This window comes from Arachis hypogaea, chromosome 12, assembly GCF_003086295.3.
Source record: "Arachis hypogaea cultivar Tifrunner chromosome 12, arahy.Tifrunner.gnm2.J5K5, whole genome shotgun sequence".
Classification (NCBI taxonomy): Eukaryota; Viridiplantae; Streptophyta; class Magnoliopsida; order Fabales; family Fabaceae; genus Arachis; species Arachis hypogaea.
In genome coordinates this window covers 42823342-42841430 of record NC_092047.1, presented here as the reverse complement: position 1 = coordinate 42841430, position 18089 = coordinate 42823342, and the positions used below count along the sequence as shown (strand labels likewise).

The window sequence follows — 18089 nt, the reverse complement described above, 5'->3', positions numbered from 1 at the left end:
ATAAAATAAAAATATATATTAAATTAATTGATACGAATATAGCAAACGAGGAGTACATAAACAAAAATCAAGCAGGGTTGGAAGGAAGAGTTGTAACAAACCATGGACAGGTGGCAGCTGGTCCACCTATTTCGGGCAGCAAGAAGAGCACCAGGGAGGGAGAAAACAAATAGCAAGTGGTTGGAGGATTATGATCATTAGTGAATTATGGTATGAATTGTGGTATGAATTCTCCTTTCCCTGTAGCTATTCTCTTTTCCCCATTTCTATCCATTTTCTAATTCTTCTCAATTTTTCAGTACACCTTTTATTCTTGTCTCAGGTTACTGGTTGCTGGCAGCTTCCTAAGGCTAGAGATTTTACACTGTCTTATTCTTCTTAAACCCCTTCTTCTTTCTGCTAGTCATATTCTTCAATTCCTTTATACTCATACTTCTATATTGTGAATTGCTTACTGATACACATACTCAATATTAATACCACACTACACTTTCTTCAATCTACTGGTTTCCTTGTATTATTTGGTGCTTTCATTGACAATACCCGCATGAAAGGCATGGAAGCTGACACCAAGAAACTCTTTCAGATGTTCGAATCTATTTCGGAGGAGACTCGCGCTGAGCACGCGCGATCGTCAGAAGGGATGAATCTGAAAATTGACGCGCTGCAACAATCTATTACTCAGCTTCTCCATGCCCAGCCTCATCACAGATCTGAGTTGCATGAGCTCTCCCATGGTTCGAACTCAGGGTCAGAATTCCACCAGCGTCCTTTTATGCAACCGCGTCGAGTGGGTTTCGATCTGCCTAAATTTGATGGTTCTGATGCGTTAGGTTGGATCTTTTCTCTGGATCAGTATTTTGACTACTTCCGTGTGCCTGAGGAAGAGCAAATCAACATCGCGGCTATTCACTTGACCGATGCCGCAATTTCTTGGTTCCAAATGTCACAACGCTCTGCTCGATTTCGTTTATGGAATCAGTTGAAGCGTGCCATTGAACTTGAATTCGGGCCTTCTCTGTATGAATCGCCACGGGAATTATTATTCAAATTGAAACAATTAGGTACGGTGAGCAACTATTACTCTAAATTTGTTGCTTTAGCTAATCGCACACAGATTGATTCACCTAATGCATTGAAGGATTATTTTATTAGTGGGTTAAAATCTGATATTAGACAAGAGGTGAAGGCACAATGCCCTCCCTCCCTGATGCGTCCGGTCACATTAGCTAGACTTTACGAGGACAAGTTTCCTTCAGTATCGAGAAGCACTTATGGTCCGGCCTCTCCCCGTCCTCAGCCGACTCCTGCAGCTGCAATTTCGAGTAATAGGCCCATTCAGTGGAATACTCTGCCGCCGTTGCTTCCGAATCTACCCCAGTGTCCTGCCTTACCGCCAATGAAAAGCTCGGTGTGAAAACTGTCCCCGACGGAGATTCAGAGCAAACGAGAGAAGGGATTATATTACTGGTGCAATGAGAAATTTTCAGCTGCTCACTGTTGCCTGAATCGCCAGTATATGCAGCTGCAACTAGTGTTAGATGATGCAGATGGAGGGGACATAAGGATGCAAGAGTCATTAGAATCTGAGCCCGGTTTGGAGGCCTTTGATTCTCAGGTAGTTGAGCATCATTTATCTTACAATGCTATGCATGGTACAAGGGGTCCTGCTTTGATCCGTGTTAACGCTATCATCAATGGGCTAGAGGTCCAGGCCCTAATTGATGGTGGCAGTTCGGATAGTTTTATTCAATCTTGCATAGCCAAAATTTTGAATCTACCTATTAAACCTGCATCAGGATTTAAGGTGATAGTAGGCAATTTTAAAGTCTTGCCGGTAGAGGGTCGCATTGCTAGTTTGGATGTTAATCTATCAGGTTGCCTTGTTAGCATTTCAGAGGTTTATGTGCTCCATGTGGCTGGGGGAGAGTTGGTGATTAGTTCAACTTGGTCACAAACATTGAAGGCTCATATTGTAGACTATAATTCTTCATTTCTTCGCTTCTGTCATAAAGGGGAATTTGTCACTGTGCAGGGTTATAAGAGTCCACCTTCATCTCAAGCTCAATTTCATCATATACGAAGATTGGTAAGCATTGATGCAGTGGCTGCAGTGTTTACTCTTGAACTTTAGCAATTGGATGGGATTGTCAAGCCACCCTTGCAGTTACCAGAAGCTCTTCACCCTACCTTGGTTAGTTTGATGCAGCAATATGTTGTTGTTTTTGAGCAACCTTTGGGTCTTCCTCTCTGACGTTCCCAAGATCATGGCATTCCTTTAATTGAAGGGGCTGCACCAGTTAAATCCCGTCCTTATCATTACCCTCACAACTTGAAAGCACAAATTGAAACAATGGTGTCTGAGATGTTGCAAGAGGGGATAATTCAACCCAGCAAAAACCCTTTTTCCTCTCCCATTCTTTTGGCATTTTTGCACTGATTATCGGGCACTAAATGCAATCACAGTCAAAGATTGCTTTCCCATTCCTACCGTTGATGAGTTGTTGGATGAACTCTTTGGGGCTACTATTTTTTTGAAACTGGATCTTCGCTCGGGTTACCACCAAATCTTAGTCAAACCTGAGAATCGCTTTAAGATAGCGTTTCACACGCATCAAGGGCTATATGAATGGTTAGTGATGCCCTTCGGCCTCACCAATGCCCCTGCTACTTTTCAGAGCCTTATGAATGATATATTCAAGCCTTACTTGTGCAAATTTGTGCTAGTTTTTTTTGATGATATACTAGTCTATAGTAGTGGTTTTGACTTACATTTAGAGCATTTGGAACTAGTCTTAAAACTACTACAGCAAGAGTCTCTATTTGCTAAACTTTCCAAATGCCTTTTTGGTTCCCCGAAAGTCGATTATTTGGGACATACAATCAGGGGCGGTGGTGTTCACATGGAAACGGCTAAGGTTCAGGCAATTTTGGAATGGCCTTAACTTGCAAGCGTAAAGTAGCTTCGGGGGGTTTTTAGGCCTTACTGGTTATTATCGACGATTTATTAAAGGGTATGCCTCATTAGCAGCTCCTCTCACTGATTTACTTAAGAAAGACTTGTTTAATTGGTCGGAGCAAGCTACTCAAGCCTTTCGACAGCTGTAGCATGCTATATGCACCAAACCAGTCTTGGCATTGCCCAATTTTAATATTCTTTTGAAGTAGAGATAGACGCTTCAGGTACTGGTGTTGGGGCTGTTTTGATTCAACAAAAACATCCCATTGCTTATTTTTCCAAGAAACTACCTCCTACTTTACAGAAGCAATCCGCTTACATCAGAGAGTTCTACGCCATCGCTGAGGCCTTAGCTAAGTTTCGCCATTACTTGCTAGGCAAAAGATTTATTTTGCACACTGATCATCAAAGCTTGAAAGCGCTCTTAGAACAAGATCTTCATACACCAGAGCAACATAAATGCCTTCATAAATTGCTCGGTTTTTATTTTGAAATCCATTACAAGGCTGGGACTGAAAATATTACAGCGGATGCACTCTCTCGCAACTTTTTTGGGGCTTGGTCTGCGCCAAGAGTAGAGTGGCTAGACCAACTTCGTGCAGAATTGGTGGCGGATGAGGATCTCCGAGTATTATTGGCAAAGTGCAACTCCAATTCAGTTGAGGATTTGAATTATTCTCATCAAAATGGCCTCTTGTTGTGGAAGAACCGATTAGTGGTACCTTCCAAGAGTACTTTAATTAGGCAAATCCTCCATGAATACCACGATAGTGTGATTGGTGGTCTTGCGGGAATTACTAAGACTGTGGAATGCATTTGTTCCATTTTCTATTGGCCTCATATGCAAAAGGATATCAGGCAGTATGTCTTAACTTGCTGCATTTGTCAACAAGCAAAGGTAGAAAACAAGGCACCAGCCGGTTTGCTCAAGCCATTACCGATCCCTTCATAGGTATGGGAAGATATTGCAATGGATTTCATTGTGTCTCAGCCAGTTTCATCCGGCTATTCAGTTATCATGGTGGTTTTTGACCGTTTGACTAAGTACGCCCATTTCGTTCCCTTGAAACAATGTGGTTAAGTTGCATGGTTTCCCAAAATCTATTGTATCAGATAGGGATCGGGTATTTATCAGCAAATTTTGGCAGCACCTTTTTTGCATCGCAGGTACTAAGTTAGCATTGAGCTCAGCTTATCATCCCCAAACTGATGGCCAGAGTGAAGTTTGTAATCGAACCCTGGAGATGTATTTACGTTGTTTTTGTTTCGAGAATCCTAAGCGCTGGCTGGAGTTTTTGCCGTGGGCTGAGTTTTGGTATAACTTCTCGTGGCACAGCAGTATCAATATGACTCCCTTCAAAGCTCTTTATGGTAGGGACCCTCATACTTTGGCTTGTTATGAACTCTCTAGTACTGCTAATCCTTCCTTGCAAGAGTGGCTTCAGGACCGTGATCACTTACTCGATCAGCTGAAGTTTAATTTGGAACGCTCCTAGCAGTATATAAAAGTTGTTACTGATAAACATCGTCGACAAATTGAATTCCAGGAGGGCAATTTGGTGCTTGTGAAGTTACAACCGTATCGCCAGCATTCCGTGGCATTGCGTAAACATCTGAAGCTGGGGTTGCGTTATTTTGGTCCTTTTTCGATCAGCAAAAAACTCAGTGACGTGGCCTATAGGGTGGAGTTACCTCCGGAAGCGCGTATCCATAATTTCTTCCATATTTTAGCTCTCAAACGATTTCGGGGAGAGTGTACTTTCCAGTACTTTCCTCTTCCATTGACCACTACTAATGTGGGGCCAGTGTTAGAGCCTTCTAGGATACTTTCTACATGTTCTATTATGAGGGGTGACAGACTAGTGCCACAATGTCAGGTGCAATGGAAACAGAGCAACTTGACAGAGACAACATGGGAAGATGTTCATCACTTTCACAAGTTGTTTCCGGAATTCAACCTTGAGGATAAGGTTGTTCCTGATGGGGAGGGTAATGATACGAATATAGCAAACGAGGAGTACATAAGTAAAAGCGAGGAGTACATAAACAAAAGTCAGGCAGGGTTGGAAGGAAGGATTGTAACAAACCATGGACAGGTGGCAGCTGGTCCACCTATTTCGGACAGCAGGAAGAGCACTAGGGAGAAAACAAATAGCAAGTGGTTGGAGGATTATGATCATTAGTGAATTGTGGTATGAATTCTCCTTTCCCTGTAGCTATTCTCTTTTCCCCTATTCTATCCCTTTTCTAATTCTTTCCAATTTCTCAGTACATCCTTTATTCTTATCTCAGGTTACTGGTTGCTAGCTGCTTCCTAAGGCTAGGAATTTTACATTGTCTTATTCTTCTTAAACCCATTCTTCTTTCTGCTAGTCATATCCTTCAATTCCTTTATACTCATACTTCTATATTGTGAATTTCTTACTGATACACATACTCAATATTAATACCACACTGCACTTTCTTCAATCTACTGGCTTCCTTGTATCATTAATTTAATAAAAACAAAACATTATTATAGTATTATATATTTAATTGATAAATTTATTTAGTAGCAGTTTATATCTTTGAATTTTTTTTACTCAATTTTAATATTTACTAGTAAATTAAAGAATTTTATACTCAATGTGTATTTTGATAATTAGTTCTCAAACTTAAATTTGATTAAAAATTATTTAAAATTAATTGAAACAATAATATTTTGAATTTTTATCATATAAGTAACTAACTTTATTATTATTATTATTATTATTTGAAATAATTTTCGGTCTTTTTTTATTAAATTATTAAATAATTATTAAATAATCTATAAAATATATAATAAAGATATGAGAGATTTGGTATATAATTTTTTTTCTAAAATATCATTTATTGTACATAATTTATAAAAAAATATATTTCACTTTCATTATTGATTAGAAAATAATCTATTTATCATCTTGATTATCTTAATTAATCTTATTATTATTATTATTATTATTATTATTATTATTATTATTATTATTATTATTATTATTATTTAATTTATAAAAGCTAAATTAATAACCACGTTATTACTTATCAATGTATTAATATTTATAATAAATAAATAAATAATTATTTAACATTTAATATGTTCATATTTGATATATTTATAAATTTTTTTTATTATTTTTATATGTTACATATTTGCCTTCATTATTTAAATTTTTTGAATTTGTCATTGGATATTATAGATCCACACCATTTTAATATGAACATAACAACCTTTGTGACAGGTATTTGATATGGTTTTTTAATTTTTTCAGAAAAAGACAAACTTTTATAAAAGCTATAAACATAAAAATTTGATTTTTTCTCTATAAAAAAAATACAAACGGAAAATATATACACATAAAATAAAAAATGGTGTAAACATAAGAAAAATTCAAAAAGTATCATCTTCGAGCAACTTATAGTTATTGAAAATCACTACACACATCTCCAAAAGAGTGACAAGTAGTGTTTAGTCAGTAATCTTTGAATTACAATGTGTGTATTAAAAGATAGTTTAACAATTTTGAGATTTTGTTTTTTCATCCTCCCTGCACACTCACACGTACTCACAGGTACAACACACACTACTAGAAAAGTAGTTATTACAGAGGGATATTTCCGACGGATTTTATCCCACGGAAATACAGACAGAATTACAGAGAGATTTTTTGTTAGAAAAAAAAATGAATTAACATAAATTACAGACGAAAAAAAAATCCGTCGATAATTCCGTCGGAAAAATTAATTTTTTTTCCGTGAAAAATAGTTACAGACAGAAAATCTGTCTGTAATTAAATGGATAAAATGCTGCATTCTATTAAATTATTACAGACGAAAAATCCGTCTGTAATTTAAAATTTTCCGTCGAAAATATTTGATATTTTAGGTTTATGATGGTTGGGGTTATGTTTATCCACGAGCTCCATTCATTCACAGCACACAAATCAAACTTAGCATTCCCCACAGCGCCACCGCCGACGAGCTTCTTCTTCTCCTTTCCTCACCCACAGCGCCACCGCCGGCCACTCTAACCGCCGCAGCTACTTTCTCCTTCTTCTCCTCTTCTTTAAACACTGAACCAGTAGAATACAGCCCCTGTGTCTCTCGTTCGCAGAACAAAACAAGCTCAAACTCCACCACCGCCGCGCCTCTCTTTCCTTTTATCCCCTTCAGTTCTGGCTCGCATACCTTCGCGCAAGCCCTAGCTCCGTGGCGACCAAAATCGGTTCCACCGTCAGCCGCGGTTCCACCTCTCTCTTGCCCCCTGTTCGAACCGATATGGTGCGTGAACTAGGGTTTTGGTTTTGTGGCAGTGGTTGTTCATCGGAGAGACACTGGCGATGCTCCTATTCTCAAGCATTCTAAATTCAAGGTGATCTTCGTATTGGCAGCATTATATTTTTCCCAGACTTCAACTCAAAATTCATATGATTTTTTTTGCTTATCGTAATCGCTGTGCTTTCTCATTGCTTATTGTGATCTATGTGCTTTTTCAGTTTCTTTTTTAGTTACTAATTCAAACTTTTGATTGAGGACCATGATTGGTTTGGATCTGAATTATAATTGTTTACAATATTTTGTCAGTATTAGTTTGGGAGGGAACTTGACAATGGTGGATCTTCCTGGTATAACTAGGGTTCCTGTTCATGGCCAGCCTGAAAATATCTATGATCAGATCAAGGATATTATCATGGAGTATATTAGGCCTGAAGAGAGCATTATTCTGAATGTTCTTTCTGCTACCGTTGATTTTACTACTTGTGAATCCATAAGAATGTCTCAGTTTGTGGATAAAACTGGTTTGAGAACCTTGGCTGTTGTAACAAAGGCTGATAAGTCTCCTGAAGGCTTGTTGGAGAAGGTAATTGCTGATGATGTTAACTGGTTTGAGTCTCATCCAATGCTTTCAAAGATTGACAAATCCATTGTTGGTGTTCCTGTTCTGGCACAGAGGCTAGTTCAAGTTCAAGGCATGATCATATCCAAAACTCTGTCCGAAATTGTGAAGGAAATCAATGAGAAGCTGACTTACAAGCTGACTTAATTTCACCAAGATGCTCAACCAGAAGTTCTCCCTCAATCACAGGTACCTCTTCATATCTTTTAGCTGACTTCAAATTAAATTATGCAAAAATATTTATCTAATTTGTTTATTTGGTTCTTGGTTGGAATCTGAATGCGACTAGCGTTTCGATGGGGCCTACTGAGATCCCTTCTCAGTCAACGGAGACTATTAAGATTCCTACCGCTAACTATGAGTTTGGTGCAACCTTCATTGATCATCCCAAGGTGCTTTCCCCCCCTCTGATTTTGCTTAGTTTCGTTTCGTTGTTGTAAGTTCCAACACTCATTGACGATGATATTATTGTGCTTGGTTTAGTTGATGCTGTTGGGGAGAATATTGACTGATGGAAGGCTCAGTGCAAGAGTCAAGTGCGACGTCTCTGAAAATCTCACTCTTAAAGCCAATGCTCAGGTATTTATGCTCCTTTTCCATTATAAGGGAAATGCCACAATTTTTCTGTTGTTTATGAGCCTTTGATATTCTGCTACACAATTTCAGAGGAGTCTCAATGCACAACATAAACAGTCGTCTTAACATGATGAACAAAAACAGAGAGATATCCCTTTATAGACTGAAAATGAGGGCTGTTCAGCTTTCAACAGATCACAGCACAAGTATTGAAGAGGTGTGTTTCCTTCTTTTTTTCAGAAAAAAATGTTTTTGTTGATCAATGAAGTAAATAACAAATGGTATTTATTTTGAGAAGCTAAGGAATTGTGGTCACATCTTGAAATTCTAAAATGTGATCCACTAGACATACATTAGTTATTGAATTGCGTTCTACTACTTGGTGCTTGCATGTGTATGTGTGAGTTGTTTGGAATTTGAATAATTTTATTTATGTTTCAGTTTTTTCTATCTCATTGGCTTTTATTCACATTTCATCATCATAATATTTTTTACTATCCCCTTTTTGTGAGCAATGTCTGCATATTTTCATATCCATGATTTACACATGCAACACATATTGCAGTCAAGAACAAGATTGACCTTATTATTTAGATGAGATAGCTTGATTGAAACTTCTAAAAATGGATAAGAGCAAATTAAAAGGAAAAGTTTGTGTGGTGCTATTTATGAACATAATTAATTATAAGCCTTTACTAGAAAGAAAAGTTTTCGTATTTTTAAGATGTTGGTTTTATTCCTTTGCTGATTATTTTTTTTTTCAATTTTTCTTGCAGGAAGTGTTTAGAATAAGAGCAGAACACCCAAATGATAATCAAGCCATATTGAATGATAGAGTGAAAGGACAATTAAAAGTCACCAGAGCATTTGGTGCCGGATTCCTGAAGAGGGTCAGTTGATTTTCTGACTTTGGCTATCTGAAATTTAGTTTGCTGTACTCCTTTTGTATTAAAGACTCCTCTGATATTAACAAAGCATTGAAGTTAAGGTGCTTTTCTTTTGTGTGGTATATTGGTATCATGGAAGGGAGCATGATAACCATAGTGATTACGGCGTATTTGATGAGAACATGGAAGGGAGCATGATAACCATAGCAACTATTTTCTGCAATTCAGATTTTCACTAGCAACACTTTCAGGTTTCTCTCTCTCTCTCTCAAAAAATTTTTTTTTGTTGGTTTAGGGGATTATGTTTATGAGCATAATGATTATATTGAGAGACAGAATTTTGTGGAATACTCAATTTTTTATTTATTTATTGTCACAGGCTGCTCTCAAGGCTGGCAAACAAACACAAGATGGGAGAGATGAGGAAATCACAGCCCTTCGTGTGGAAATTCAGGTAATTTTTGAAGAAAGCATGCATTTTTTTCCATAGTTAGATTACTATATCTTGCTTTTCAGGGCTATGCATTGTAGCTGTTACTACAGGTTAGATTCTTCTTCAGGGCTATGCATTGTAACTGTTTGTGATTATATCTTGCTTATAGAGGGTTTAACATTGCAATGCTTGTAACTGTTCATTATGTTACAGTATTGGATTCATTGTTTGAAATTTGGGGAAAGAAAGATGGGCCTCACGGTAATATTTCTCATGGACTAATGATTCTGTATTTGATTTTTATTTTATGAAATTGCTAACCATTGATCATTGCAGTTTCCAATTTCATATCATTTGTGAATCCTAAGGCACCTCGATATCTGCGCCTTGCTCAAGGGAAATCTTGGGATGACTTAATATTAGTTGAGCATAGTGAGTGAAGTGATACATGGCATTTATATGAATCATCATGATAAAATTCAGTACCATACTCTTTAGACACTTGATCTATTAAGTGGATATGACATAAATGAAGCTACGCCATTTATTGAGTGGAGTATTAAGGGAAAGACTCCAATGCAATCTCCTGCTGGAACATTAGCTTGTGTATTGCATAAATAATACTCTTGAATTTTATATATATGAGAAAACTGGCTTTATATATATGAGAAAACTAATAACACACCATTGTATAGAAAGTCTATTGTTATAAAGCTTGATATTGATTTGAAATTGTTGTGTGTACTTATGTACACATCGAAATTGACATAATACATTTTAAAGTATGTTAAAAACAAGTTTTTTGATGCAGCTGTGCTACTTTAAGTTGTGATCAAAACTTCACGTCTTGAGTGCCTTTAATGAGTTCTATGATTGATGTAGGGAAGTTTTGCTTGCAAATGTAAAGGTTGCAATCATTGGAGGAGGATTGATGGGCTCTGGAATTCAAACAGCAAAAGGTACTAACTTTAGTTTCTTTTTTATTTTATTTTTCATGGATATTTATACTATTATGTTTATACTGATTTTCTTACTCTGTCTCCTCTATACAGAGTGTCCGAAATCTGGATGGGTATCAATAGAAATCAACATTGATACTGTCCGAAATCTGTTATCATTCTTCATTAGTAATAAATTAATAATGACATTAGTACTAATGATTAGAACCATGTTATATACTAACTAATATTAGAGCTTTTGATTTGAAGTAATGGTTTATGCTCCTATGCTTTCACTTTTTGTTGCAGGTTTGCTTATACTTTAATTTGCACTGGTGTTTTCATGTGTGTGGTAACATGTCTAGGACATATGGCAGCAGGTAGCATGAATGGTTATTGTCTCTCTCATGTGTATCCTTTTTCATTGCTTGTGTCAAGTGTATACGGTAGAATGGAACAGCTAACAAATTGAATCACACATAATACTTCTCAATTTGTGATTATTATTCTTGTAATTAAGTTATTAAAGAAAATATTAAAGAAAAAAGACTTTTTATTGGTCAACTAAGTGGAACATTTGGCTTGCTGCACTTTCTATAATTTTGAGATTAATGACCTTAATTCAAAGCCAGTATATGGTGAGCATGATCATGATTTTCCTGTCCGGCCAATGAGAGAATTTTCTGTCCAATTTTTCTTGAAGGTTATTGTAGGAGAGATCAAGCACTCCCAAGCTGCTCATGTCACCAACTTGTGGAGGGACTTTTTCAGTGAGTTGATTGTGGAAAAGATCAAGTGCTTCTAATTTCAACAGATTCCCAAGAAAAGTTGGGATTTCACTTGAGAGATTGTTGTATCTGAGGTCTAAATTGATCTGGAGATTTTGAAGTTTTTCAATTTTTGTTTTAGTATGGAAAATAACACAGCTTTTAGTATAGTTGATAGTTTTAGTATGGTTGAATAATACATTGAGGATTATAGTTGATGTATCAATACATTTTGTTTGTATTTTGAATTATATTGACTTGTTTGTTTATTATAGTACTTTTCTTTTAGTTTGATAATACAATAAATTTGTTTATTTTTTTGAAATATTATAAATATTTGAATACAAATTAGATAAAAATTTGTATTAAATTTATATTTATTTTGTATGAAAACAAGTTTATTTTGTAATTGAAAAAATAAAAAAAATTCTATTTTACCTTACTAACGGATTTACAGACGGATTTTCTGTCTGTAATCAGAGTGTGAGATGATTTTCTAAGGTTCAAATTACAGACGGAAAATCCGTCAGAAAATTCGTCTGTAATTACAGACGAAAAATCCGTCAGAAAGTTCGTCGCCTTTGAGAAATGGATAGAAAATTTATAGAGGGAAAATTCATCGGTAACTGATAAAAATCTGTCTGTAATTTTCCGACGGAAAAAAATCCGTCGGTAAATAATTTCCGACGGGGCTTTTACAGAGGGACAAAATCCGTCAGTAATTTCGTCGGTAACCAAAAATCCGTCTATAATAAAGAGTAAATCCGTCTGTAAATCTGTCTGTATTAATCAATTTTCTAGTTGTGACACCCCACTAAGTCACAAGCATAGTTGTAAAGGTAATGACTCATTTTTTAGCACGTTATAATTGTATCAAAAATAAGGTATTATGAATTTATTTTTATTAATTATTTAATATTGAATTTCTATATGTTAATTTGTTCACAGCTTTTAAGAAAAACGAAATTTTTTTATTTTATTTTATACTTCAAACTCAAATATATCAAATAAACATATATTCACATGATTACTATTAATATATAATAATTATTCATACGAAACTCAAATACAAAACTTATTCCTCTATAAAAATATAACACTTTAAAACATCAAGAATGAAGGAAAATAAATTCAAAAGGAACTAACCAAACAAGTCTTCTATTCGTCGGTAGTTTTCTGATCAGTCGTCCTGTCCGTACCTCTGAAAAGGTTTTTAAAAATTTTAGGGTAATAACAAACCATAAATTCTCAATAGAGGGCGAGAATGCAACGAAAGTAAAGAATAAAGTGCAAATAGTGAATTTAGTTCAGTAATATTTACTTTCATTAATTCCATAAAATCTCTTTCTAGTTAAAAGCAACCTCCACTATAAAAGCAAAATGCATACACAAGCAAATGAAATAATGCAGATAAACAAACAATGCACACGTCAATCAAACAGCAAAACAACGTCAATAAAGTAAAACAGTACAAGCACACTCAAGTAAGTCATTCAATTGCATATGATGAATGTCTAACCCTAGTGCAGGTGATAAGCTCATCTCTTGATTTTTACCCGCTCCCGACATAACCCAGCAATCTTTGTCTGAGCTTGGCTTTCCAGTTAGCATAACCTCTATAAGTAACCTCTATCTTAGAAGTGCGATTCTCTTGAGCCGATATACGCAAACATAACCTCTGTAGGCAACTACTGCCTTACAGGTGCAGCTCTTCTTAGCTGATGTATGTACTGATAACCTTTGTAAGGATACCACCTTACAGGTGCGATCCTCAATGGCCGATGTATACTGAAAAGTAACTTTCTCAGTGGAATTACCACCATATCTCAACTCGTTTTTAGCAGGTAATGTAAAATCTGGTTAATTAATGAATAATTAATTCATAAATTAAAATTTCTTCTAGAAAATTAGAAATGTGATTTTTATGGTTTAATGTGATAGAGAAAATTAAAACAAGAATTTTGACATTAATTTTAAAGAATTCGGCCAAAGATTGAGACGACCGGGCCGAACCGGACGAACCAGACCTGTATTGGGCCCAAGGCCCAACCCAACACTCTTAAGACAGCTTTGTTTCCTCCCACCTTCAGCAAAACACGTTGAAGCACTTTGGAGAAGGGAAGAACACTTCCAAAAAAACACAAACCCTTACCCTTGATTCAAATCCTTGTAACTTTTGATCCAGAGTTCCGATCGCCGCACCGTTTGCGGCCACGCGACCGCAGTGTCGATCTCTACAAAGTCCACAACATTATTCAAGAGGTAAGCCACAAATATTTTCCAATTTTCCCAGCCCTTGATTTCAAAAATCTTGAGTAAAAGTGTTGAGATTTTGAGCTCTTTGATGTTATAGGATCCAATTAACTTGAGAAAAATGCTTAATCTTGCCTTTTGATCCGTGGGTACGGTAAGAATTCTCAACCCTTGTGAAATTCTTGATTTATTATGTATGGATATTAAGTTGTTATGTTTGAATGTGATATTGTCGATTAGGTAGAATATATATGTATATTGGAGCTTGATTGAGGTTTTGGGAAGCTTGGAAGTGGAGCTATATGCTGGAAAATCTATTGGTGAGGTGTTGAGGACTTGGAAGCTTGAGGATAAGTGAATTGGAAGTGTTCCGAGTTTGATCGGAGAATTGGCCAATGTATGATTTCGGTTTCTCGTATAAAAAATGTAATGTATTGTGAAAACTTTGGCTAGAGACCCTAGGATAGGAATTAAATTGTTGATATTGTTGATTGGTTGTAGTGGATTATATTATTATGTATGTGGTTATTGATTATTGGAGAATGTGATAGAATCTTGTATGTATGACATGTGTGCCTTGGGTATATGCATAATGGTTAGTAAGATTGACATGTTGTTGGTACCATGTTGATGGTGTAGTTGATATTAAATTGTCATAAGAAATTGATGATATATTTGATATGTTGTTAAACTTGAAATATTGAGTTTGAGATTGATTAAAGTGAATAAATTTAGTAGGTTATGGATTGTATGAGGAAGTTGGTATATGGTTGATGCTAAATTGGTAAGGTTGGGTTGGATTTAAAGGGGTTTGGAAATTGTAAGTTTTGAAAATTGGGGTTTGTTAAGTTTTGTAAAAATTATGATTTTGTTCAAACTTTGGTGGAGTATAACTTGGTCTCTGACCTCCGATTTATTTCAATCTTATTTATTAAGAAAATTTGGTCTGAGATATTTATGCCGTTCGAAAAACGGAGGAAAAGTGTTTTAAAATGAGGAAGTTATGCTCGATCAAAGTCTGGTGTACAAAGTTGAAAATTCTGGACTTAGCAGCGTTTTGACTGATCTGCACTGCATGCGTATGGGAACCCCTCCATACGCGGATGGGCTTTCTGTTTGGCAAGTATGCATATGCGAATGATGCAATGCGTACGCATCATGGGAAAAAAGAGACCTTTGTGTATGCGAGCATGGGGCTTCATACGCGGACAGTTGGTTCTGTCCAGCGTACATGCATATGCGGACGAGGCAATGCGTACGCGAGGAAACAAAAATGCACACCCACGCGTACGCGTGACCCCTGTTTTCAGCAAAAATGAGTTTTGTGTTTTAACACCTAATTTCAAACCTCTAAGCCTCTATTTTCATTCTGTTAGCCCTAAATCCTAATAGTATGCCTAGTAATGAGAAGAAGTTAGGAAAGGTGGTAACTTGTGGATCAAGTAAGGGGTGAATTAATGATGAATCATGATTAATGATGATTATATGGATTGCAGATGATGATGGTGGAAGTGTTGTTTATGTTATAAGCCGAATGGCTATTTTTAATAATGAATTATGGCTGGTTATGGATTATGTTATGCGCCGGATGGCTGTGCTAAATATTAAATCATGGTTGAGTATGTATATGTATATGATTATTGATTGATAATGTGATTTGATGCACTTCCAAATATTTGAGATACGAGTTTTCCTGGGTGAAAGCAGTGGCGAGCCACCACGTGCTCTAGGTTGAGACTCGATACTCTGTTAACCCTATATCCTAAGTGTGGCCGGACACTGTGAAAGTTCCGAATGAGCTTGCCCCCGTGGATAAACACCAGTGTGGGTGTTATATGATTATGATTATGATTGAGAATTACTCGAGTTGGGGATGCACGACAGAGGGACAGTCCAATGGTTAGCTACAGGACTTGTCAGGTTGGCTTTATAACCGATAGATGAGACTCATCAGCCACCAGGACAGGCATGCATCATATACATCTATATGTTTATTTGGTGTGTTTCGTTTGGAATGCCTAATTGATTTCATAACTACTTGCTACTTGTTTACCTACTGTATATGCTTTTTATCTGTGATTTCCTTGTATGTAATAAATGTATTTGTAACAACTGATTCCGATGGCGGTTGGAAGGTTCGGAGGAGTTGGATTGGGGAGTTTTAGATAGACCGAAGACCCTTATCTAGTTGCCTATTTCATTTTCATGGTTTAGTTATGTTTATAAGCTTTAATTATATATCAGAAGTTCTAGGATTGCCTTCGGCTTTTCCAGGACATTATATGTTAGATATGTGTTCACTATTACCATGCTGAGAACCTCTGGTTCTCACCCCATGTGGATTTTGTGGTTTTCAGATGCAGGACGTGACGCTCCTCGTTGAGGCATGCTGGAAGCATTTGATTTAGCGAAGATCCTTATCTCTCGGGGCTTTATTTTGGTTATATGTATTTATATAGATACTTATTATCTTCACTATTTATATATATATACTGTATTAACTTCTCTTAGAGGTTATTTTGGAGTAGTAGGTTTTTTAACTCTGTATTTTGGGTTTCTTTTGGGTTCTCATATGCATATGTATGTATACTTATATGCTCGGGCCGGTTACCTTTTGTGAATCGATTTTTGAGCTTTGTTATCTGTATTTTGCCACTCTTCTGTATATATATCCGTGTTAGTTTATCTTTTACCTTGCTTTGCTTACGTTATCGCATTCGAGAGTGTTGCGCTTTTCAGTTTAACGATTTTGCTTAACCCTTTTCTTTAAAGGCTCCTAGTTATAAATCTTTCTCACTATATTACATATAAATAATTTTACTTTTAGAGGTCGTAATACCCCACCACCTCTGTCTTATGACTTAAGCATAAGTCTCTGTGTGGTAGGATGTTACATTATGGTATCAGAGAAGTTCGTTCCTGTAGTGCCTGAGGGACAGACTGACTATGCTTCTGTGCATTCTCTCTGTATGTGTTTATGTGATTTTAGGATATCTAACTGATATATGTGGCATAAACATTCATGAGCATGCATTTGGGACTTTGAAGCACTAGACTTCTGATATTGAGACTGTTCAACTTGATATCGATTGTTTGGTATGTATAGGAACCAGATGGCGCCTCGTGGACGCGGTCGAGGCCATGGGAGAGGTCGTACTAGTACTCAGGAACCGGAAACCGACACGAATAACCCCATGAACTTTATGGCGGCGTTGGAGAATATGGCTGTTACTACGTAGGCCACTGCTAAGGTGCTTGGGCAGCAAATGAACAATAATGTTAATAGAGGAAATAGTGGAAATGGGCGGATGACACTCTCAGCATTCCTGAAGGTCAACCCGCCAATTTTCAGAGGAACCACCAATCCGACTGAAGCCGATACCTAGTTTCAGGCTATAGAATGAGCACTTCAAGCATAACTGGTGCCTGAAGAGCAGTGTGTCGAGTTTTCTATCTATCAGCTCACTGGAAAAGCACTGCATTGGTGGCAGGGTACACGACTCCTCCTACAGCAGGGTGATGACCCTATTTCCTGGGATGCCTTTCAAGTTAAATTTTATAAAAAGTACTTTCTGAATTCTGTCAGGACGGCAAAGAAACTTGAATTATTGCAGCTGAAGCGAGGTGCTATGTACGTGTCTGAATATACAAACAAGTTTGAGGAACTATGCAGATTTTTCTGCATATGTTAGGGAGCTCTTGGAGACTTCAAGGAGTGGAAGTGTATTAACTATGAAAGAGGACTACGGAGCGATATCTTAAGCTCAGTTGGACCAATATAGATCAGGACTTTCTTAGAGTTGGTGAATGAGAGCAGAGTTGCTAAAGACTATGTGAGAAAGGCGGCTGTAGAGAAAGGAAGTCAAGGGGCCTTTTCAGCAGAACCAAGGAAGAAGCTTTGCTCCTAGGGGTCAGACTTTCAAGCATGGAGGCTTTGTACCACAGCAGACTCTGGGTGTCAGACTAACTTCAGAAGGCCTAACAATAACAATTTTCCAGGGAGAAGATTTAAAAAGCAACCTCTAAATGAGCAAGCTTGGGCTAGATGTGGAAGTCATCATCTGGGTGCTCCATGTAAAGCCGGTTGGGGCTTGTGTTACTCATGTGAAAAGGTAGGGAATAAAGCCTCAAACTGTTCGAAGAAGCAGAGGCAAGGTACTGAGAGAGCACAGCAGCCTGGTCAGGTGTTCACTACCTCAGCTGTAGGTGCCGATGGGTCTGATATGCTTATCTGAGGTAAATGTGAAATAGCCGATAAAACTTTGAATGCTTTATTTGATTCTGGAGCTACTCATTCATTCATTGCATTTGAGAAGGCTAGTGAATTAGAGCTGAAGATAGTTGTGTTAGATTATTATTTGAAT

General features: G+C 36.9%; 2 protein-coding genes across 35 annotated transcripts; both read left to right on the top strand.

The window, feature by feature from the left end:
• Positions 1-547: 547 nt before the first annotated feature.
• LOC140176714 (uncharacterized) lies at positions 548-5142 on the top strand. Its single transcript, XM_072208257.1, has 7 exons — positions 548-1411; positions 1517-2089; positions 2135-2240; positions 2467-2924; positions 3264-3857; positions 4073-4126; positions 4507-5142. The coding sequence occupies exons 1-7, from the start codon at positions 548-550 to the stop codon at positions 5140-5142; spliced, it is 3285 nt and encodes a 1094-aa protein (XP_072064358.1).
• A 1716-nt stretch (positions 5143-6858) lies between these two features.
• On the top strand, positions 6859-11744 carry LOC112727353 (putative dynamin-related protein 4A). 34 transcript variants are annotated; one of them, XM_072209213.1, is made up of 14 exons: positions 6886-7346; positions 7559-7835; positions 7926-8060; positions 8161-8263; positions 8355-8450; positions 8538-8664; positions 9224-9337; positions 9474-9585; positions 9714-9877; positions 9981-10028; positions 10104-10199; positions 10650-10726; positions 11015-11116; positions 11338-11744. In XM_072209213.1, the coding sequence occupies exons 1-3, from the start codon at positions 7315-7317 to the stop codon at positions 8016-8018; spliced, it is 402 nt and encodes a 133-aa protein (XP_072065314.1). In that variant the 5' UTR covers positions 6886-7314; the 3' UTR covers positions 8019-8060; positions 8161-8263; positions 8355-8450; positions 8538-8664; positions 9224-9337; positions 9474-9585; positions 9714-9877; positions 9981-10028; positions 10104-10199; positions 10650-10726; positions 11015-11116; positions 11338-11744. The 34 variants fall into 31 exon arrangements, with proteins under 34 accessions (XP_072065332.1, XP_072065326.1, XP_072065337.1 ...); XM_072209231.1 differs by having other exon boundaries at positions 6859-7346; positions 9714-9788; positions 11015-11085; positions 11409-11744; XM_072209225.1 differs by having other exon boundaries at positions 6859-7346; positions 9714-9788.
• Positions 11745-18089: the final 6345 nt, after the last annotated feature.

What these genes read in the sequence shown, in the direction of transcription:
- LOC112727353 (XM_072209203.1), top strand. Translation starts at nt 8,383, where the DNA reads ATGGAAGGCTCAGTGCAAGAGTCAAGTGCGACGTCTCTGAAAATCTCA. An exon ending in CTCTTAAAGCCAATGCTCAG is followed by an intron (nt 8,451 to 8,537) that starts GTATTTATGCTC and finishes ACACAATTTCAG; the next exon opens with AGGAGTCTCAATGCACAACA. An exon ending in GTGCCGGATTCCTGAAGAGG is followed by an intron (nt 9,338 to 9,435) that starts GTCAGTTGATTT and finishes ATTGAAGTTAAG; the next exon opens with GTGCTTTTCTTTTGTGTGGT.
- LOC140176714 (XM_072208257.1), top strand. Translation starts at nt 548, where the DNA reads ATGAAAGGCATGGAAGCTGACACCAAGAAACTCTTTCAGATGTTCGAA. An exon ending in TGGAAACGGCTAAGGTTCAG is followed by an intron (nt 2,925 to 3,263) that starts GCAATTTTGGAA and finishes CCTACTTTACAG; the next exon opens with AAGCAATCCGCTTACATCAG. An exon ending in GCACCTTTTTTGCATCGCAG is followed by an intron (nt 4,127 to 4,506) that starts GTACTAAGTTAG and finishes ATTGAATTCCAG; the next exon opens with GAGGGCAATTTGGTGCTTGT.